The sequence below is a fragment of the Ursus maritimus genome, assembly GCF_017311325.1.
Source record: "Ursus maritimus isolate PB19 chromosome X unlocalized genomic scaffold, ASM1731132v1 scaffold_X1, whole genome shotgun sequence".
In the NCBI taxonomy this organism is placed as follows: domain Eukaryota; kingdom Metazoa; phylum Chordata; class Mammalia; order Carnivora; family Ursidae; genus Ursus; species Ursus maritimus.
Window position 1 is genome coordinate 100,061,619 of NW_024423319.1, and position 21,628 is coordinate 100,083,246.

At 38.0% G+C, this 21,628-nt stretch overlaps 1 protein-coding gene across 1 annotated transcript in view; it reads right to left on the reverse strand.

Annotated features, from left to right (window-relative positions):
• The window catches only part of IL1RAPL1 (interleukin 1 receptor accessory protein like 1), a 723,425-nt gene that overhangs the window by 334,773 nt on the left and 367,024 nt on the right, over positions 1–21,628 (reverse strand). Inside the window, exon 6 of the mRNA XM_040636334.1 lies at positions 1,291–1,365. Within this exon, the coding sequence (XP_040492268.1) occupies positions 1,291–1,365 (75 nt within the window). The remainder of the gene's footprint in view (positions 1–1,290; positions 1,366–21,628) is intronic.

Sequence of the window (21,628 nt, forward strand, 5' to 3'; positions counted from 1 at the left end):
TATAACTCCTTAGAAATATGTTTTCCTAGGAATTATTAGAAGGTGTGTATGACTATGGTCACTTAGAATTTACATTTCAAAATTTCCTCAGAAAATAGCAATAAAATCTAATGTACTTTAATATACCATAACATGAGTAAAGAGCATGATGTGATTTTAATATATCTCTTTGTTTCATATACAGCATTGTTTTAATGATGCTTGTGGTCTTCTATCCCAAAATAATGACGATTAGAATACTACTTGCACGTATATGGCATCAATTCAAAGGCTTGGGTTTATCATCAAAGAAACATATTGATACCCTGACTTGTATAAATCTTGCATATGTTCATGCCTTAAAGTTAGTAAATATTTCCAATGCTAGAAATCTGCTGACTATAATAATTTCATAGGTTCTAAGACCATATCTTTTTGCACTATAAATTTGAATATGCTACTACTAAAGATGATCACATCTGTAATCATCATTTTGAAGATGATTTACAATTTTAATTCAAATTCTCACTCCCAAAACAATAATAACATCAGTAGCTTAAGGGATGGGCTATTAATTCCTTTTTAGTTGTATAAAGTATTTCTACTGTCAAATGGTGAGTGTGGGAAAGAATTCCTTAACAAACATGAATATATGGTTAAAATTGTACTTAAAATTATACTGAATATAGGTATGCCACATTTGGAAATTCCAGACTGAATTCTAAGATAACTATGTCAGAATTCTGATTTGTAGACAACTGGATATTTTTACCAAAGTGATTTTGTCCATATTCTTATGTCCCAAACCTGTTAGCTCTTTAACCAAAAGCCACTTGCTCACATTTTATTAAAAATAAAATAGCACAATGTCCTTTACATTCGATTAGATAAAAATGATTTTTAACTGTAATGATGATGACACTTATCTTAATGAATCTGTACCTTTTTTCCCAATTTTCAAAAATTGTGTTTTGATGTACTAATGATATAAGTCAAAGAGTTCCACATTGCCTGTTGTAAAACCAAATCAAGCCTTATAAAATGACAATATAACACCACCAATAAGACCTTCAGCCAATCTCATTTCTGAACAACCACATGAAAAACAGATGAGTCTTTATACTCATGTGCCCAGCTTGGTCCTAATGCATGCACCGTGAGGCATGGAATGGGCCATGTTTTCTGGGATTTTCTAATTTTGCTCCCTTTAAATACACACAGGTTTGGCTTAGAGGATGACGTCGGGTTACAATCTAGGCTTATTAACTGTCAGAATGTATTGAGAAAAGGGTATTAACCAGAATTACTCACCCAGCTGAGTCTCCTGAATTGTCAGTTTACTTTCCATAGGATACAAAAGCTTGGGTGGCTTATCAGTCAGAGGGGCTGAAAAACAAAAATAACAATACAGACTTCTAGTTATGCTGCATGAGCTGAATGATAGAACAGTTTATTTTCCCAGATATTTGTCATTCTCAGAGTAGTGTGTCGAAGCATTCTACCAAGTAATGACTTACATATCGCACGTAGTACCTTCAGGCGAGCTGAAAAGCTATAAGATTGTACACGAGTCAAATATAACACTTCCAAATTGACAGTCACATGAGACCGTTGAAGTCAGAATCAGGACCGGCCAGTCCTTAAGAACATACGACTGTGCTTCATCAAATATTTTCAATTTGCACCTTGTTTTCCATTTTAAAGGGTACCCTACATTTTCTCTGTGTTAATTAAACCTAAACATGATATCTGTACTGTGCGTTTCAATGATTTGGGGGACATAATGTTGTCTTAGTCTCCTTAATCCCTTTCCAAGTTTCCATAGGCTGGATCACACTGCCTCAAAACCCCTAACTTAATAATTAGGTTAAATATTTCTTACACACATAATCACTAAATGGGACAGCAGTGTGGCATTCAATTAATACAAGCGCAAGCTGCACACTCAAACATGCACACAAGTATTCACCAAGTTAATACTTTAAATGATACTGACCATTTGCTCAAAACCCCTTATCACTGCCATCCACTACATTTTGTAGCATTTATTGCTAATTTGCATGAAATACTTCCTTTGATTTTTCAGCTTCCACAAATTTCTGCTCTGGGCTCCCATCAATTTATCAGTTATCAGCCTACAGATCTAAGACTTCACTATAATGCCCCTTGAAGATGAGTTTCCCATTGCAGACTTCATTCCTAGCTAAACGAGACTGTCTGGACTTTAGACAAATAGGCAGTTCTCCTTCATTAAGCCTCCCTCCCCACCCTCTCTGATTGAATCTCCCAGGTCCCTTGAAACCTGTCACGGCAACTTCCACGCTGTAACAAGGACAGAAATGATCAAATAAGGGTTGCTGAACTAAATGTTTTCACTTTGAGGGCTTTATTCCTTCCTTGCTAGGAGGCCATGCCAGTTTGGGTGATAACTGGGAGGCTGATCTACATAGCAGTGCCAGGACTTGGCCGCATGTCCTCATTGCCAGAGGATTCAACAATTCAATCTGCCTAGGCAGCTCACCTTCATCTCTCTTTAACAGAAAACATAGTCTGTGCAAATGAATCATGCACCCCCAATGCAGAAAAACAGGGACGAGTTTTAAGAGTTCTGGTTTTGGACACCAACCTCACATAGGATCAATAGCTTTCATTTGCAACTAATTGAATGCATTATTCATTTATCTTCGTTAGATTTAGCACAGGGATGGGAATGAAGGGGAAAGGAAAGTTGGGGTAATGGGGTGAGATAAATCACTGCGAAATTCTTCTTGAAGATTTGACATCTCTGATTAACGTTACTCTTATTTCTTGCCTACAGGGAGAGTAACAGATTTTTATTCTCCTACCAGCTAAATAAGTAGATTATTCTTTAAATGTTGGCAAAATAGTTCACCATTAATAGGTCAAAAAGCCACATTTCCTAGGCTCATATTCTCATATCATTTCAGTGAACTTCAAAAGCAACTATGGTATCAAAATAACCAGTAATATTCAGTAAATTAACTCAATTTATAAAATTTCATGATTATGTAGTTACAAGTAGACAACTCAACAGTTTGTTACAGAAAGCAGCTGAGAGAAATGTTCTCTGTTCAAACACATCCCACACTGATTTCTAGTAGGAGAACAAAACTGTAGAGAAAGATAATAAAATGCAAATGTAGCACATTATTTTAGGAATGTAAAATGGCTTTGTAGTTCTCCACCTCAACCCACCACCCACCCTGTGGCAAATGTTATATCTTTGAGACCTTTCGTATTACTCTCTATGTGATGATTCCGTATGCAGAGGAATCAAAGAATGTTGAAGCCAGAGAAAATTATATGCTTATTAAGTCCTTTGATTTTTAAATTGTGTTCCCTAAAGCCCTGTGATTTCCATAGTGCCCCTCTGGGCAGGTGAAGTGAAGATGGAGATAAAGGGTGGTCCACGTGGCTTGACTTGTACCACCCACCTCTCTCTGGACAAAAGGAGCTCTGCTTTTATTCATCATATATCAGTATTTCACCTAAGATTCTTACCAAAAAAAATTCAATTCAACTCAACTGATATATATGGAACATTATAATGTGCTAGGCATTGTGACAGGGGTTGGGGATATCTCTGGTTTCTGCCCTTACACTTTATAATAATCAGAAGTTAAAAAAAATAATTAAAAATCAGGGCTGATTCAACTTCCTTGTTTTAGAGATGCAGGATCTGAGGTGCAAAAAGAACAATTGGCTTGCCAAAGGTAACAGAACAAACTGAAGCTAGAGCCTTTGCTAGAACTTTGTCTCCCAATTCTTTGTTACCTGCTCCTTGAAAATTCTGTCAAGCAAATACTATATAGCTTTGGGCAGGTTTCCCCTCAAGGTGCGAGCAATCTGTTAGGAGAGCAAAAACGTGCAACTAAGTAACCCTAACCTATAGCAGAGCACTCTCATTGTGCAGTCTGTCATGTGTATCATGTTTTTTTTGTATCATTTTTTTAGAAATTATTTTTATTTTATTTATTTGAGAGAGTGCAAGAGAGAGAGCAAATGAGCAAGAGAGTGACTGAGTGAGCGAACGAGTGAGCAGAGCTAGTGAGAGAGAACACGAGTGGGGAAGGGCAGAGGGAGCGGGAGAAGCAGACCCCCGCCCCCCGGCTGAGCAGGGAACCCGACTCAGGGCTCAATCCCAGGACCCTGAGATCATGACCTGAGCCGAAGGTAGACGCTTAACTGACTGAGCCACCCAGGTGCCCCTGTCACGTTTTGATATTATGCTCTGACACTATTTATCAGTTAGACGTGCTTCTAGTATGATTCACCTATCTTTGCTAAAAGTGAATGGAAACTTCCAGGGAGTACAAGAGCTGAACTATAGATCTGACACAATGGCAAAATGACTGTGAAAAGAAGTGACTGTTAGAGCAAAGATGTTAGCTCAGCTCCACAGTCATTTGAGGGGGACCAATTTTGCTGCTACAAATAAAGGACATATGCTCAATTATCCATTATTTGGGTGTTTTTGACACTTTACGGTGAATATTAGTTGAATCTAATCGACAGAAGAAAGAACTGGCAAGCATATGCAGGAATGTTAATATTCAAACAAAATGAACACACACACAAACACAAAACCTTCTTTATCTTCTTCATGGGCAAAGGTGGGACTGCAAGGAAATTCAAACAAATTGCTCACAATAAAAAAACCCCGAACTAATTAGCATCAGACCATGACTAGACCAACTGACATTTTATTGTCAAGAAAAAAACTTGCTAGGGCGCCTGAGTGGCTCAGCCGTTAAGCGTCTGCCTTTGGCTCAGGTCATGATCCTAGGGTCCTGGGATCGAGCCCTGCCTCGGGCTCCCTGCTTGGCGGGAAGCCAGCTTCTCCCTCTCACACTCCCCCTGCTTGTGTTCCCTCTCTCGCTGTCTCTCTCTGTCAAATAAATAAATAAAATCTTAAAAAAAAAAAAAGAAAGAAAGAAAAAGAACAACTTGCCTTTTGGGACAGTCTCTTTCCTTCTCTTTCTCCTCTCTCTCTCTCTCTCTCTCTCTCTCTCTCTCTCTCTCACACACACACACACACACACACACACACACACATGCACAAAGACACACTCACTAAACTGAAATCATTGAAAAACTAAAGAAAGTCTGACAGTAGTGACATGAAGCACAGGTTGATTTTAAATTCTAATCATACTTTATCTACCTCAAACCCCCCCACAACAATTACAGTAGAAAAGTTTTTCTGCTAATTATGCATTACAATATTTCTATGCATCCACCACCAGAAGTATATTCAGGCTCTCGATTTATTCTACAGAATGCCCTACTGACAAAAGTAAAGCTGATACAGTTATTTAAAATAAAAACACACCTGTCTTACAGGTCTGTTCCAATTATTAAGATGCTCCAATTGACAAAAGTGTTCTGAAGAGTAGAAGGGGAATTTTAAGGACATTTGTTTTGCTTACCAGCTGCCAGTTAGAGAAACATCTAGAATTCAGCATATATGAAGCTTTGTATAGGATTGATTCTTTATCTATGTTAAGGTTCTCTACTTAATCATGAAAGGACACAGTCTCTCCCTTTTTCCCCCATTCCATGTACATTTGGGTTATCAAACACTGAAAAATAGGATCTTGACTTCCAAAAACAAAAGTAACAACAAACCAGGGGCATGAGGCCAGTATTCTTGAATGTTTCTAATGTTCTCACAGTGGAGAGAAATGTTAAGATATTTAGGATGAGCATACATTTTTCTGTTGGCCAACCATTCAACTAAAATTTAATTTTACTCCTTCAAATATTAATCCCTCAAATACTACTGAGAATACTCAATACTTCTTGGATTCCTATAATCATCCTAGGACAAAATTTGTACTTTCAAAATCATAGACAATTTTCAAAAGGTATTTTAATTGGTGGCTTCACTGTTTTGTTTCTTAGAAGCATTATGGTGGAGTAAGAAAAATAATACAGTTAGCTTTCAGGGAGATATGGGTCTAATAATTCCTGACTCTGCCTTGTTGATTTGGAAAGTTGGAGAAGTTATTTAAACTCTCTGAATCTCAGTCTACTTATACATAGAATGTGACATAAATAATTTTCCTTTATGGCTTGGTGTGAAGATTAAATAGGATAACAGATTAAGTGCCTGAATATAGCAGATGGAAAATAAATCTGCTCTAATAATACCCATCAAAGACTCGGACAATAGCATTTGACACTCTATATAGCCTAATAAGAAAAATATCATTCTTTGTAAAATAATGAACTGGATGCCTAGCTAAGGGTTCAAAAGGCATTGAGATCCTGAATTTAAGAATTATTAATATTTCCTATATTAGTTTCCCTAACAGGAGAACTGATCTGTCTTTAAGAACACAATTCAACAAAACCATTTTGAAGACTTTTAGATATGCAAACAATGTACTGAGATTGCAAAAAAACTCAAAGGTGAACAAAACACAGCTTTAACCCTCATAGAACTTACAACCTAGATAAATAATTATACTATAACTCTATTACTCAATTTCAAGAGCATGTATGAAGTACTTATCAATAGTAAGACTACATTAGAAAGAGATCAATGACATAAAATCATATACGTGTGAGATGAGACCATATATATGATGTACTGTGCTGAGTGCTACATTCAGACATTAATTCTTTTTGACCCCACTTAAATCTACCGACTGAATCTGGTCACAAAACAATATTCACAGATTTATAGGGCTGATGACAAAACATGTTTTGTGGCAGTCCCACCAACATGCCCCATTTTATAATGATTTTTGTTTGTTTTGCTGTCTGCATATATATATATTTTTTAACTTACAAGAGTTGACAAACAGCTGCCTATTTCCCTAGCCAGTCAAGATAATGTGGATTAACCATATAACTTCAATGACAGATTGGGATTTTAGTTCTGCTTTCTCTGGCCTGGAATTTTTTTTAAAAGATTTTATTTATTTATTTAGTCAGTCAGTCAGTCAGTCAGTGAATGAGGGGAGAGGCAGAGGGAGAGGGAGAGAAAGAGAATCTCAAGCAGACTCCACCCTGAGTATGGAACCTGACACAGGGCTCCATCTCACGACTCTGAGATCATGACCTAAGCTGAAATCAAGATTTCAGCTTATAATGCAAATAAAACAGACTGAGCCACACAGGCATCCCTGGCCTGGCATATTTTAACATTAGTTTCTAACAGTGGGGCATAGAGCTTGTGAGAGCTATGGCAAGTAGACATAATCCCATGTTCCTTGGGGGAAAGAAATGAGTGGACAGGAGAAAACATCAGCCATTTGGGAGAAAAGGGGTACTTTCTTTTTCATTTATCTCTAATGCACTGGGGCTGGCAAAATTTCTCCTTTCTGTTGGAAACAATTATGGTGGCTTACAACAGTCATGGAGCCTCAGAAGCTTCAAAGCGAGAGGAGTGGCAAAGCAACTGAGCAGAAAACTGCAGGGAGAGCAGTTTATGAGCAGACTAACACTATGTACAAGATAACCTTGATCTAAGAGTCATATCAAAGTAACAGAGCAAATACTTTCAAGGATGTAACTCTATCAAAATGCATGTATTCAGGAAAATCAAGAAATTCATTTGACTGGCTTTGATACTTAATATTTTATTCATATGGTTCGATCAATGTCGCTTATAATGCAAATAAAACAAATATGTTCAATCATTCATTCAACAAATATTTTTAAAACCTCTCCTCTTTGCCAGACACTTTCCTAGTTACTAGAGGATATAACAGTGAATCAGATGGACAAAACTCCTTGCTTTCAAGGAGCTTGCATTCCAGAGAGGGAGATGGAAAATATACACGTAAATGAATACGTGCATAATATAATATCAGGTGGTTATAAGTATTATAAAAAAATACAGCAGCTGAGGAGAAAGAGACTAACATAGGTGCTATTTTAGAGAGGAATGTAAGGGAAGTTTGCAATGAAGATCGTTTGAAACAGATTTGTGTGAAGGGAGGAAATCAGCCATGAAACGTCTTAAAGATATAACATAATTCCACAGGGGGGTGGTGGGTTGAGGAAGGTTGTGGCAGGCAGAGGGAAGAGCAACTGCAAAGGCCCTGAGATGGGACCGTGCCTGTCGTGTGTGAGGGATAACAACAGATCATTACAGCCATGTTGACATATGGAAAGAGTGGCAATGAGGTCAGGGATAGCCATGGGCCAGGCAGGGCCTTGTAGAACATGGAAAAGACGGGTTTTATTCTAAACATAGTGAGAATGGTCTGAAGAATTTTGGAGAGAGTCCATTCTTATTTTTATTTATATGTTACATATTTATATGCCAGAAGTATCACTGTGGCAGCTTGGTGTTCAAGTCCGAGAGAATGGTGTAGTGTGAATGCGGTAAGGCAGAGTGGAGGCAGGCAAACCAGTAAGAATGGCATTGAAGCAGTCCACAGACAGGTGATGCAACATTGGTTTTGGTGGTGGAAATGGTAGGATTTTTTCTTTTCAGTATCTATTTGGTAGGTAGAACGAACCAAATTTACTGATGGTCTTGATGTGGAATCCAGGGATCCCCGGTTACGGGCTTGAGCAAATACGTGAATGGTAATGCTATTTAAAGATATGGGGATCAGTTTCATGGGGGTAATAGGAATCAAGAGACAAGTTTTTATAAATCAATTCAGTCACCTCCCTTTACACACAGAGGCTAGAAAACTTTACTATTGATTGTCCATTTATTTATATTTTGAAAAATTAAGCCGCTGACTGATAACTCATCTTCTCTTTCTGCCCCCCCCAAGACTGAGGAGATGGTCTAAAAAAGTTTCATACTTCAGGTGAATGCCATATTAACTTATCATGAGATAAACTCTGGCTAATCTCTATCCCCTTTTGCTTTAACATCATGCATAATATAAAAAAATGTATGGCCCCTAATTTTTTAAAAAGATTTTATTTATTTATTTGACAAAGAGAGAGACAGCCAGTGAGACAGGGAACACAAGCAGGGGGAGTAGGAGAGGAAGGAGCAGGCTCCCAGCAGAGGAGCCCAACGTGGGGCTCGATCCCGGAACGCCAGGATCAAGCCCTGAGCCGAAGGCAGATGCTTAATGACTGAGCCACCCAGGTGCCCCCCAAATTTGTTTTTGATTAATAGAATCAGAGCCATGTTAGCCAAGATATTAAAAACAGTTCTCCAGTACTCCCTAGGTGCAATGATATGTGGAACATATTTAATTGGCAAATTTAATATTATCACATTTAATTTAGTTTTTCTTATTTTTCTTTAAATATATAGTACTATTATAAAATAGTATTATAAAGTACTATTCTAAAATAGTAGTGATGGAATTTATGTTTAATCGCTTTTCCAATCTCAACATAAACCTCCCAGGTAACACAAACAACGAAGAGATTATATTCATTGAATAATTGTTTTTAAAATAGAATCATTCAAGAATATCATAGAAAAAGTTAATTAACATGGAGCTAATATTAGGGCTCAGATTCTTTATTCATTTGCCACCTTCTGCAATGGTCTCGTAAGCCCCAGCTTACAGCGTGAGCAACACTGCTTGCCAAACCCAGACTCATGCAGACCTCAGATCTCATTCAGTCACTGACTGTACCCTCATTATGACCAAACAAGCTGAGAAAAATATGGAGGGCAAGCAAAAGAGAGCATGGGTAGATGGAATAAAGGTGGTTTAATATTTTTAAGAATTATTTTTAAAACAACTGCTGTGGTGGGTTTTGCATAAATGTTGTGGGGATGAATTCTAACTGATTGCATGACCGATTTCAACCATTTTAAATAAGTTTGGGTGTAGTCAAAGCTAAAGTGAAACACAACGGTAAGAAAACTGAAACAATACATAATTATCTAGAGGAATTATGATGAACACTAGAAAAAGGATGCTGTTTTATGTAATAGCTATAATCAGGGAGGTGAGCATGCCAACTACTCTTTTGACTTCTGCTGACAGGCAAGGAAAAAATTAACAGTCACCAATTAGCTTCTAGGGACAACAGTTGATTCCAAAAAATTGTCCTGTGAGGGAAAGCATCTCTTCAATAGCAATGAGAAAGTAAACAAAATTATCATAGCATATCATTTTTTTTCTTTTTCTATTAGTGAATAAAAGGTCTTTAAGAAATGAAAATTATAAATCCCAGGATACTTGGAAGTGCTTATTAAATGAAAATTGTAGAAAAGACAAAAGCCATCATGTTACTACTGAAAAGCAGAAAATTTTTAATTATCTGCTTGGCCTGGACTATCACAAAAAGACATTACATTTCCATAGAATAGTGTAATGCAATTTAATGACCTTCCAGATTATATTAGGTTGGTTTATTTATACTGTACTTCAATGCAGAATATATTTGCTGTTTCTTGGCTATTTCTTGCACATTTACTCACTGGTATGGCTATCTGAAAGTGGTTCTCAACTGGGGTTGTCACAGCTGGTGGTGGTGGGATGTCTCTTGACAAGGGATGCTGCTTAACTTCCTCCAATGTACAGGAAAGATTCCCACAAGAATCATCCCATCCCAGATATCAAGAGTGCTAAGGTTGAGAAACTGTGCTATATGATAACCATATATTAAAAGTGATTTTATTACCTATATTTTAAGCCTGAATTGGACAAGAGATTTCAATTTTCTGGTAGACAAAAAAGCTATTAGAAACATGGGGATTGATGAAACCGGAGGACACTGCAGTCTGGGCTACCGTAGAGCGGACCACAGACAAGATTGAAGCCATGGGGGAGTATGCAACTGCATGGACTAAGAACCCATTAAGGTCAGGTATGACAGGGTGCAGGGGAGAGACGAGAGGTCAACTGAGAAGAATTAAGACTCTATGTAAAGAAAGAATAACTTTATCTTCCTCCTTCTAAACTCTCATAGAAAGAATGACCACCAACAAGGCCTCTTGCCCCCACCTCAACAACTAAAAATTAAGAGGTTCTTCTCTAGGGATGCCTGGGGGGCTCAGTCAGTTGAGCATTTGACCCTTGGTTTCAACTCAGGTCATGATCTCAGGGTGGTGGGATCGAGCCCCACATCAGGCTCCATGCTCAGGAGGGAGTCTTCCGGAGATTCTCTCTCCCTCTGCACCCCCCACTCTCTCTCTCTCTCAAAATAAATAACTAAATCTTTTAAAAAAGAGGTTCTTCTCTAAAGACAAAGAATAAGCCATTTAATGCAGATTAGCAAAGGCATTCCAGAACTGCAGAAATAATTCTAATGTAATGGAAAACATTTAGCTGTTGAAACATTAGAGAATTATTTCACAGCAAAAGCTTCCTGATACTATTTCAGTTAACATGGAAGTTGTCTGCAATCAATGAATACATGTTTACCAAAGGAAGGATCCTAAAAGTAATTTTTTTTTATAAGTGGTAATAAGTATTCAAAGGAGCTAGCCAGGGATTAAGAACAAAGTAGCCCGGGGCGCCTGGGTGGCTCAGTTGTTAAGCGTCTGCCTTTGGCTCAGGGCGTGATCCCGGCGTTGTGGGATCGAGCCCCACGTCAGGCTCCTCCGCTATGAGCCTGCTTCTTCCTCTCCCACTCCCCCTGCTTGTGTTCCCTCTCTCGCTGGCTGTCTCTATCTCTGTCAAATAAATAAATAAAATCTTAAAAAAAAAAAAGCATTGTATCAAATAAGGTTCCTTCCAGAGGTACTCCTTACCCTCAATATTTAAAGACCTCTCTTTCTGGTCATGTGATCCTCTAATTATTCACATTCCTTTAAAAAAAAAAAAAGAACAAAGTAGCCCATGTAGTAACTCCATTTATCATTAAAAGTTAACACAGCACGCTCTGTTTAATTTCAGTCACAAACTATTAAGTTGGCCTGTTGTTAGCTGGAACTCTCAGCATAAACTTAAGGCTTTTAAGACATAAGAACATAAATATAAGATTGAAAATAAGCATATATACAGAAAAAACAAATACACATTATATTTGGGGGGTGTGCAGTTACATTATTTCATTTGCCATCAGTCTGCTGCAATGAAAAGATCCAGAAATTTCTCTCAAAATGAACAGCCAGTGAGGATAGAAGCCACGATTTGAACCCACGCTGTCTGATTTTAATGGTCACATGATTTCCTTTTGTGTAGACTGCTTTCCAACATTTGTGATTTCTAATGTAGTTTCTACTAGACACCTTGTTTTCCTTGGAGTTTCTGATGATATGGAGCAGACTGGGGAAAAACATTACTTTGACAGTGTTTGGAAAGAGAGATGAAAATTTCTGTGTCAGTTTTATGGACCTTTTTAAGATTTAACTGTATTGGACAATAGGGAAGCTTTTACTGTAGAATTTGAGTAAGTCTAACACTGCTTTCTTAAGATTGGAAGGGAGGATTACATCTATCATTGGTTCTTATAAGCAGAACCCTTTACCGGTTACAGGACTTGATGATGACATACAATTTGAGGATCTCATGATGATAGTGGACCAAAAAAAAAAAAGAGCAAGCATTCTAAAAATCCCATTAAAACTGTTGCCAAAGAGAAAAATAAACCTTAATAAGCATGTTCTCCATTGAAATTCAAGGTTTATGAATATGAATATAATTTTTAAATTTTCGTAGCAATTGTATAACATATTAAGGGTGTCCTTTAGAGTGACATTTTATAACAGCCCAAACCCTATAAAAATAACATCATTTTTGCTTAAACTGTGTAAACATAAAGGAAACGATTCTACTATTACTACATTGCATTCTTCTAGATGAATTAAACTTCCATCAGTGCTCAGCTTCTTATGGGACAATAACTAGGTTTGTCAAATCTTGATATATTTAACTTTGGCACTTGCTTTAACATTCCCGGCATATGTCAACAATGAGGCTACACTAGGAGACAGCATAATTCCTTGGATAGTCCGTGAATCTAAGCTAACTTCTGTATATGTAGTTAGAATCCTGAAATTCCAATAAAATAGTAAGATAAATATTGTGTGTTAAATTACAGACTGCCTGTCATATTTAAGAGCATTACTGCTTAAAGAAATATACCTCCAAATAATTAGTCTCTCTCCCTCCTTCCCTTCTTGCTTTCTACCCTCTCTCCCTCCCATTTTCTTTTCCCTCCTCCCTTCTTTTTGCCTTCTCATCTCCCTCCCTCCTTTCATTTCATACTTCCTTCCTTCCTTCCCCAAAAATATATCTGGAAGGCAGACCAAAGAAAAAAGCATTTCATTTTCTCTATTCTGGGTAGAGTGAAAAAACAGAACCCTAAATTCCCATTCATTCATTCAACAAATGGAGCAGCTGTGACTTACTACATCATCACCATGTTTGCCTGTTTAGATTATTTGTTATCATCATCCAAGTAACGCTGTTGGGAATTATGGTTTTTGCAGAAGTCATTTTATAAAAACGATTATTTAACAAATAATAACCTCCTACCTAAACAGATTTTAAGCAGCTTCAACAATGTCTAAAAGCCTACTAAAAAGTTCCTATGGCGGTTTTCTATTGTTTCATAAAACGAAAGTCTATTGCAAGTCATTAAAAACGTGATTACTACTGAAAACAAAAAACAAGAAAGAAAAGCATGCCTATGAGCAATAGATCAGGCATTCTTTAAATAAAACTTGCTATTCAAATCTAATTATGCTGCGAATGCTATTATATTACTTTTGCTATCAGTGCATAGCCAAGAGTTACTTGGCAACAAACAGAGTTTAGTCATTTTAAGAATTTTCGTTTCAGCAAAGCCGGAACAAACTGCAAATTTGTTCTTGCACTGAACACCACTCGTATCCTCAAAAGAAAGGAAAGAAAAGAAAAAAAACAAAACAAAAGCCTGTTACAAACAGCAACATACACCAAATGTCGATAATTACTGAAGCTGAGTTATGGCTGCATGGAATTTCATTATGCTATTCTCTCTATTTTTGTGTCTGTTATGCTTGAAATTGTCCGAAATAAAAATGTTTTTTTTAATGTTTTGGATATGAAACCTTTAGGATTTCATAAATTTTTTGAGTGTTATACATAGCATGAGTATGTGCATACATCTACATATGTCCATACAGTGAAGTAGAAATTATAAATTTCGAGCCAAGTATATAACAAGAAATGAAATGAAATTGAATTGCATCTATGCCAGCTCAAAGCAATACCACAGCTCTCTTTGCTCAGCAAAATTTGTTTCTATTACATCTTCACATTTCTTTGTGTATAATAAATATAGGAAAGGCATTTTACTTTGGGGAAAAAAGCGAAGAACACTAACACAACTTATCAGTTATAAATTACCCTAAATCTTAGTAGCTTAAAAGAGTGGCCATTTACTATTTTTAAGGTTAAAAGACAGCTGGGAGTTTCAGCTGATCTGGCCCAAGCCAGAAAGATCTTTGCTGGTGCACCTGTGGTCAACTATAGGTTAAATATGTGGTTTGGCTCAGCTGGTCTGGGCTTGCTTACATTTCCTACACTTCAGCAAGCTAAGACTGTCATTTAGTAACCAATACAGGATCAGCGCAAGCGGGGAAATAACATGATCTGATGTGATTTTTCTTTATGCTCATTTAAAGTCTAGAACTAGCCTCAGGCTGTTCTGTATCAAGCCCAGTGATATTCTACCCTTTCCCAAGTTTACCGTTCTATTGGATTCTTGGAACATGTCTCCATTGAACCTTCTGGAATGCCACATCATTCTTTATATCCTAACTCACTTTCCATAACCACCAAAGATATCAATGCTTAGGTTAAACTTTCCTGACTCTTGTTGGGGCCCCAAAACACAACCTCGTTATCTCTGTCCAGCCTTTACGTGGCTGGGTCGTAACTTTTCCTTCTATACATCTCATTTCCCTTTGAGACTATAGACTTGCTAAGAATAGGGATTATGGTGATTTAAAACAAAATTTAACCTTCATGTCACTAATGTTTTTAGTATTTTCCATAACAAGTAGAACATAGTGAATGCTCAAAAAATTCTTTGAATGACTAGTCAAGGAAAGATTTCATTATATTTCATGTATTCTATTTTAAAAGACAGTAACTGTATGCTCCTTTTTCCTACAGATTTGCATTGAAAACTGTTCATTAAAAATACATTTTTGGTCAATGAGATAAGCTTCAGTTACTTTAAAAAACTTACCCATTTGGAAAATAGACTACATGAATCCAGAAAATAACTATTAATATCCTTTCAAAAATATTAAGTACCAGCTATTTGTATAGTTCTATGAGAACTATGTCATCCTTTAAGTGATTTATGACCATGAGTTAGTATATTCAGCTATGCTACTCATCTCTGGGGCGTAACTTTTAATTTTTTCATTTTTCTTTTTGTCTACTTATAATGTACAGCTGAAGATAATCACTCACTCAATCAGCAATATGTAAGAACTGCCAGCGACTGGCCTAGCATTTGGGCTGATGCCACAGGGCAAGGCCAAATAAGGACAAAACGAGATATCCACACGCAAGTAATTTACACTCCGGTCGAAAAGGCATGATGAATAATTCAAGAATGAATGAAAGATACTATTTAACAGTAAGGTGAACTACACAGTCCTGGCCACGGGTGATGTTGTAGTTCTAAGTTAAAGGATGGAAGAGGTAAGATATGAATCAGAGAGAGATTCAAGAGTGAGGAATATGTCATAGGTGCAGTAGATAACTGTACCTGGACCAGGCTGCCCATGAAGGACCAAGACTTTCCCCATCTACCATGCTTTCTCACATACTTGGCAAATAATTGGTTTTGTTGATATGAGGATAACCATAAGGTAGAAAGACGACAGTACAATGAAGACAAGACTTGGAAATCAAGAAGTCAAACAAGCAAGCCATAAAGCCACAAAGTATGTTCCAAGTGAGTACAGGGTTACCAGTTAACAGACTCCTTTAGTAGACTCCTTTAACAGACCTCTTTGTCTCCTTTATCTGCAATGGAAAAATCAAAAGCTTTAGGGTCAGGAAGTCTGAGTTGCAAACCTTGACCCTGCTTCATTACAGAATTGTTCTATGCAAACTGATTCACAAGTTTGAAACTCACTTTCCTCATCTGTAAAGTGGGTTATATCTATTTCTTGAAAAAAAAAAACAGATTTCTAGAGGCTTGTTGTGAAGTTTAAATGAAAATAAGGGTGTCTGGTATGCCTAGCACAAAAAATGCCCTCCATAAACGTTAGTGTGTACTAATACTAGTATTGGGGATTTAAATGCCTTCAGAGACAAAGCTAAACTATCCCTTAGAAGAAAGGAGGGGTGGGTCATTCCAAAAAGAGGGAATGACATGAATACAGAAAGCAAGCTGCACTCGATATAAGCAGAGAGGTTAATGAGGCAGTGCGTCATGAGGGATCAGAGTCATCTTGAGAACATTTTATTGAAAGAATTAACGAATGTAGGAATCATGAGGTGAGGGTCAGATACTATCACCTCCTAGGAATAATTTATTAATAAACACTAGGTTGACTGACCTGTTTCTTCTTGTTCTAAACTGGAATTAGGTTGTGAATTTTGATTCACAAATCTACATACTCCAGAATGCTCTTGCTTGGATGAAACAATGCTTCAAAGACAATGGCTGCACGCAATAGCGAATTCCATACTGATTAACCTAGCATTAGAAGCATCACTAAACACAGAGCACTGTGTTTAGTGCTCAACCACAATCAGTGATTGTCACATCATTTAAGATGGAGAGGTGGGTAGTAAACACCACATGATCTGTAGGACCCAAAGGCAAATTATTAGATTGCTTCAGGCCCCATTAGAAGAACAATGTAGATACCACAATTCACCTGAACTCAATAAAGTAAGGCCTGCAGGTGTGACTTTGAAGTCGCTTTCAGGCAAGAGCACTGTCGTTTGCACATTATCAAACAAAAAGAAGACAAGAGAGAAAGAGAACACCGCTAGAGTCAGTCAGCAAGTATCCAACTATGTTAGCCATATTAAAAGATGAGGTCTACTTTGATGCTTGTATTCTTAAGTTAGTGCTCTATTAAATTATTTGTGCCTGCTGGTCCCACTATGAGTTGCTAACACTTCAAATGAATATTTGTTGAGCCTGATAAACTGCTAAACTGTGCTTATTTTTCATCTTTGGTTCCTAATAGATTATATAGTTTAGAGTTTTTTATTTTTAAAGATTTTAAAAAATTCATTTATGAGAGAGAGAGAGAAAGAGGAGGAGGAGATGGAGGAGGGGAGGGGAGAGGAGGAGGTGGAGGAGGGGAAGGGGGAGGGCACTCTGGGGTAAACAATCTTGTGGTCAGAAGTCACTGGTAACTACACTTAACCGTGGTAAGGATTTTGTGATGCATGTAATTATTGAATCACTGTGTTGTACACCTAAAACTAATATAATAGTATATGTCAACGTATGTCAATAACAGAAAGAATTAATTGGTCTAGGGGCTCCAGCTGACCTTGAGAGCATAGAGGAGTTGTTATCTTAGCACACCTGCAATCTGTTTGGGGTACAGGAATGTGTCACTGTATATCTGATGGAAAGCTGTGCTTTAGTTGAGATCCAGTCTAATATCATGAGAAGTACAGTGGCTTGTCCTCTTGAAAAACTACTAATCAGGTGTGTATTTCTAATTAAAAACAGGTAACCATAATGTCAAAGATATTTGAGGAAGACTAAACCCCACACTAATAAGTATCATTGATTGTGTACCAAAGGTAAGGCCTTTGCTGGGTGTTAACGACAACACTGATAATGAATTTCATGGTTCCAGCTCCCCAGAGAACCAGCAAACTCACTTGGCAACATCAAAGAAACCTGTCCTCTCACTTCTGAACTCTAACTAAATCATAAAATGGAATTTCAGAAATGTTAGGAAAGGTTTTTTAAGACAAAAGAAGAATAAGATGTCTTTAAAACAAAAAGAGGAGGAAGAAAGTGAAAGGTGAATTGGTGGTGGTAGACACAGAGGATGAGGTAGACACTGCACTTATTTGACAAGAAAATAGCAAGTCTAGGAAATTCTTAGCACTAATGTATTTGTGAACTTTCAAGCTTCGCCTCCAGATATGGGAAATGTCTTTTCTTTATAATGATTTTCTAAAATTGCAAAATTCTTTGTTATCCAGGCACTATCGCTATGGCACTAAGTGCTAGTCCATCCAAGGAATGCAAGACCTTTTCTTCACATCCCCAGTTTCTAGAAGCATATGTTTCATGGCCTAGTCAAGTCAGAGATGGAGAAATGAACTCTGTGAGGTCTTGGATTTTAATGGGCTTTTCTACCGAAGAGCGAAAGATACTATGAAGCTATTCTCATGCAAATTAGAAAGGAATCAGGTAGTTTAAGTGCCACATTAGAACTGGATAGGATAGATGTCGAAGACTCATGTTGGTGTGCCCTCTGCAGTCACTCACTGAAGACCTCAGCTCACCAGGCACTGTTTATAGGGCCAGAGGATTGGCAGTGAACAAAACAAAGTCTGCCTGTAGGGGAGAAAGACATTGTGGGATCACAGAGGCAAACAGGAAAACACAGCAAGGTAAGAGAACATTGAGAACAGAGCTCTATTGTATAAAGGCTGGTGAGGGGAGATCTTACTGATAAGGAGACGTCTTAATGGAAACCTAAAGGAAGTAAGGAAATAGGACATGCCAATACCTAGAAGAACATTCCAGGCAAAGAGAAGAGCAAGTTCAAAAACCCTTAGGTGGGACCAAGCTTGGAATACTTGAGGAGCAGTGAAGAGGCCACTATATACAGATGAATGAGTTGAGGAAATGAGCTAAGGAAAAAGGAGAAAGGTACGACGTTTGAGAAATATCAGAGAGCTAGAACACTTATGGCTTTGCACATCTGGTTTGGACCTTGGGTTTGAAAGTCACTGCTGATTTCTGAACAGAGAATAACATGATCTCATTTGTGTTCTGGTATTCACTTTTGCTGCTGTGGGAAAATACAGGAGGCAAGGGGAAGCAGGAAGATGGGGGAAGCAGGCTGGTGTGTTTAAAGGCAATTACAACAGTCCAGATGAGATTTGGGGTTGGCTTGGATTGAGGCAGCAGTGACCGTGGCTGAGAAGTGTTCATGTACTAAATCTACTTTCAAGGTGGAGCCTTGTGATGTGGGACCCGAGCTGAAGGGAGGGGTCAAGGATGATTGCAAGGTTTTGGCCGGAGCAACAGCAAGCAGGGCGATGCCAATTACTGCTCAGGGAAGATGGTGGGTGGAGCAGTTGGAGGTGCACACAGGGGGACAGATCAGGAGTTTGGTTTTGTTCAATTTAAGTGTGAGATACCCTTTAGGCAACAAATCTGAGCTATTGGGTAGGCAGCGGATATATTGGTCTATGATTTAGGAATGACATCCGGACCAGAGCTCTAAATTTGGGAGTCATTAGCAACTCAGAGAGTATTTAAAACCATGGGCTAGATGAGAATATTGGGGAGCAAGGGCCCCACTCTGGGTCTGAACCTCTCTCCTTATGGATGTTGACAAACATACAAATCAGAGAAAGAGCAAGTGATTACTGCCCGGCTGTCACACAGCAATGCCAGGCAGCTGTGATGCCCCTGTGTGAATACCCAAAGTCACTGGTACTTAGCATTTTTTCAGAAACATTTCGAGAATCAATCTTTCTGACAGCCTTAGAAACGCACGGCAAGTACACATGAGTACAAATAATGCGCGTGCTGTCTGGTAACATGACGCCAACCTCCATGTCAGCTGTAGCCACGCCGATGCCTCTTCAGCTTCATTTCCCCTCATTGAACAGCTGCACGAGACATCCAGAGTGGGCTGAAAAGATGCGAGGGGCTGAGCAGATTTTCCAAAATCCTTCTGCTCCCTGAATGCCTAACAGTGTGCTCCTAAGAGCCTGCAGGATGCCCGCAACCTGTAATACAGCTCCTGCCTTAAAACCCTGGCCACCTCGGATGTATAGCTCATCCTTCGGGCATAAGATAACTGAATTGCGGCCAGATGAACTGTCTTTAAGGGTCAGCTCTGACAACATGAGTAGGTGACTGACCAGCCAGTTCCTGTGGTATAGTGGGGGGAAAGGGAACGGAATCAGCTTGCTTTTCTGCTCATCCAAAGGTGCATGTGCCGTGCCTCATGCTCCCAGGTCAGCAAGAGCTTCCCAAGGCTGTTCCTGCCCTTCTTAACTACAGAAGCATCAAAGCCACGCAGTATTGTGTATTTCAATGCAGGGATTTTTTAAAAAATGCTAATTATGATGAAAAGATCACTCTGCAAAGTCACTGCTATCATCAGCACATCTTTTGGGTGTACATGTGCGAGTACCTGAAAATCACTAGGCATACGTAATTGTGAGACACATCACGTAGTGCATAGAGTCTGGCAATCACAGGAATCAACCAGCTAAGAAAACCTTCTGTATACAAAGGCATGCCGGATAATGATGGAGGGAGCCAAATGCAGTGGGGCATGTCTGGTTCTATGTCTGAAACAGCAGTGAAAACTGGAAACAAAAGGAGAATCTCGAAGAAATTAAGAAAAGTATTCCTAAAAACCGTATCTCATTTTCAAGAATAAAGGCATCCTTTTAGTATAAGTGGCAGGCAAAGAAGTCATTTTAAAAGCCATCACTAAAACCTAAATTTAGCATTTTATGTATGTATGAGCACGGGCACTTGCCTTCACTTACTAACAGTTCTTTTGATAAAAGATAAACCAGCAGAGCACATTTAATAAATTCGCATTGGAGCCAAATGAATTCACATACGTACTTATATAGCCACCAGATTTATTTGCAAAAGTATTCATTTGCGAGTTGGGCATTGTTCAACTGAACAAACTCTGATAACTTTGGGAAAAAAAAGCATATGTTTAATTTATGACAGCGGTAAAACTGAAACCATGAAACTTGAAATAAAAAAAATGCAAAGCAAATGCCATATTATATTTAAGCTTTGCTTAATAGCTCGACTCAAAATGAGCCACAGGTAACTGAAATTCTGCTGTGGACTCAGTAGATGTTCAAAAATTATTAATTGGTTTTGACAGGCAGAAGTTAACATTACTACAGTTACAAATAGGGCCGAAGTGACACAAAGGAGTAACGGAGAAAAACGCCGCATTTCATTCCACAGGGCAGAACTCAGCATTAGGACAAAGAACAGATACTTATGAGAGAGGAGAGAAACTGGAGCAGGTCCTTTTAATGACCATGCTAGACAAGGCTTGCTTTGGTGATTAAAGTCTAGCGAATCTTCAACAGGCTAAGTAACACATAAACATAAACCAATCTATTTTCACTTTTATTAGAGATTCATTCCAGAACATGTCAATAGCATTTGGCATAAAACACAGGTCCATTAAGCAAAGAAAAGCTTAAAATCTTGAAAATTTAAAATGTTTCCAGTCACCTACTGAGAGGCAAGGGTTTCTATGTAAACTATTCTATGCTTCCTGTATTTCATTTAATAAAGTCTTATCAGGTGTCGCCTGTGTATCAAATATGTGGCCAAGTGTTGTGGAGGGGCTACAAAAAGGAACAAAGCACTATTCTTGCAGTCTGGAGTGACAGAGATGTTTGGCTAAAAGAGATCAAGGAAGGCTTTGTAGAAAAGGTATCATTTTGTTTTTATTTTGAGAAATAAATGTCACTAAAAAACCAAGGCAAATACTTTTTAAATATGCTTATACCTCTCCTGATCCAGGTCTATCAACTTTAACCCTGTCATATTTGCTTCAAATTATTTTTAA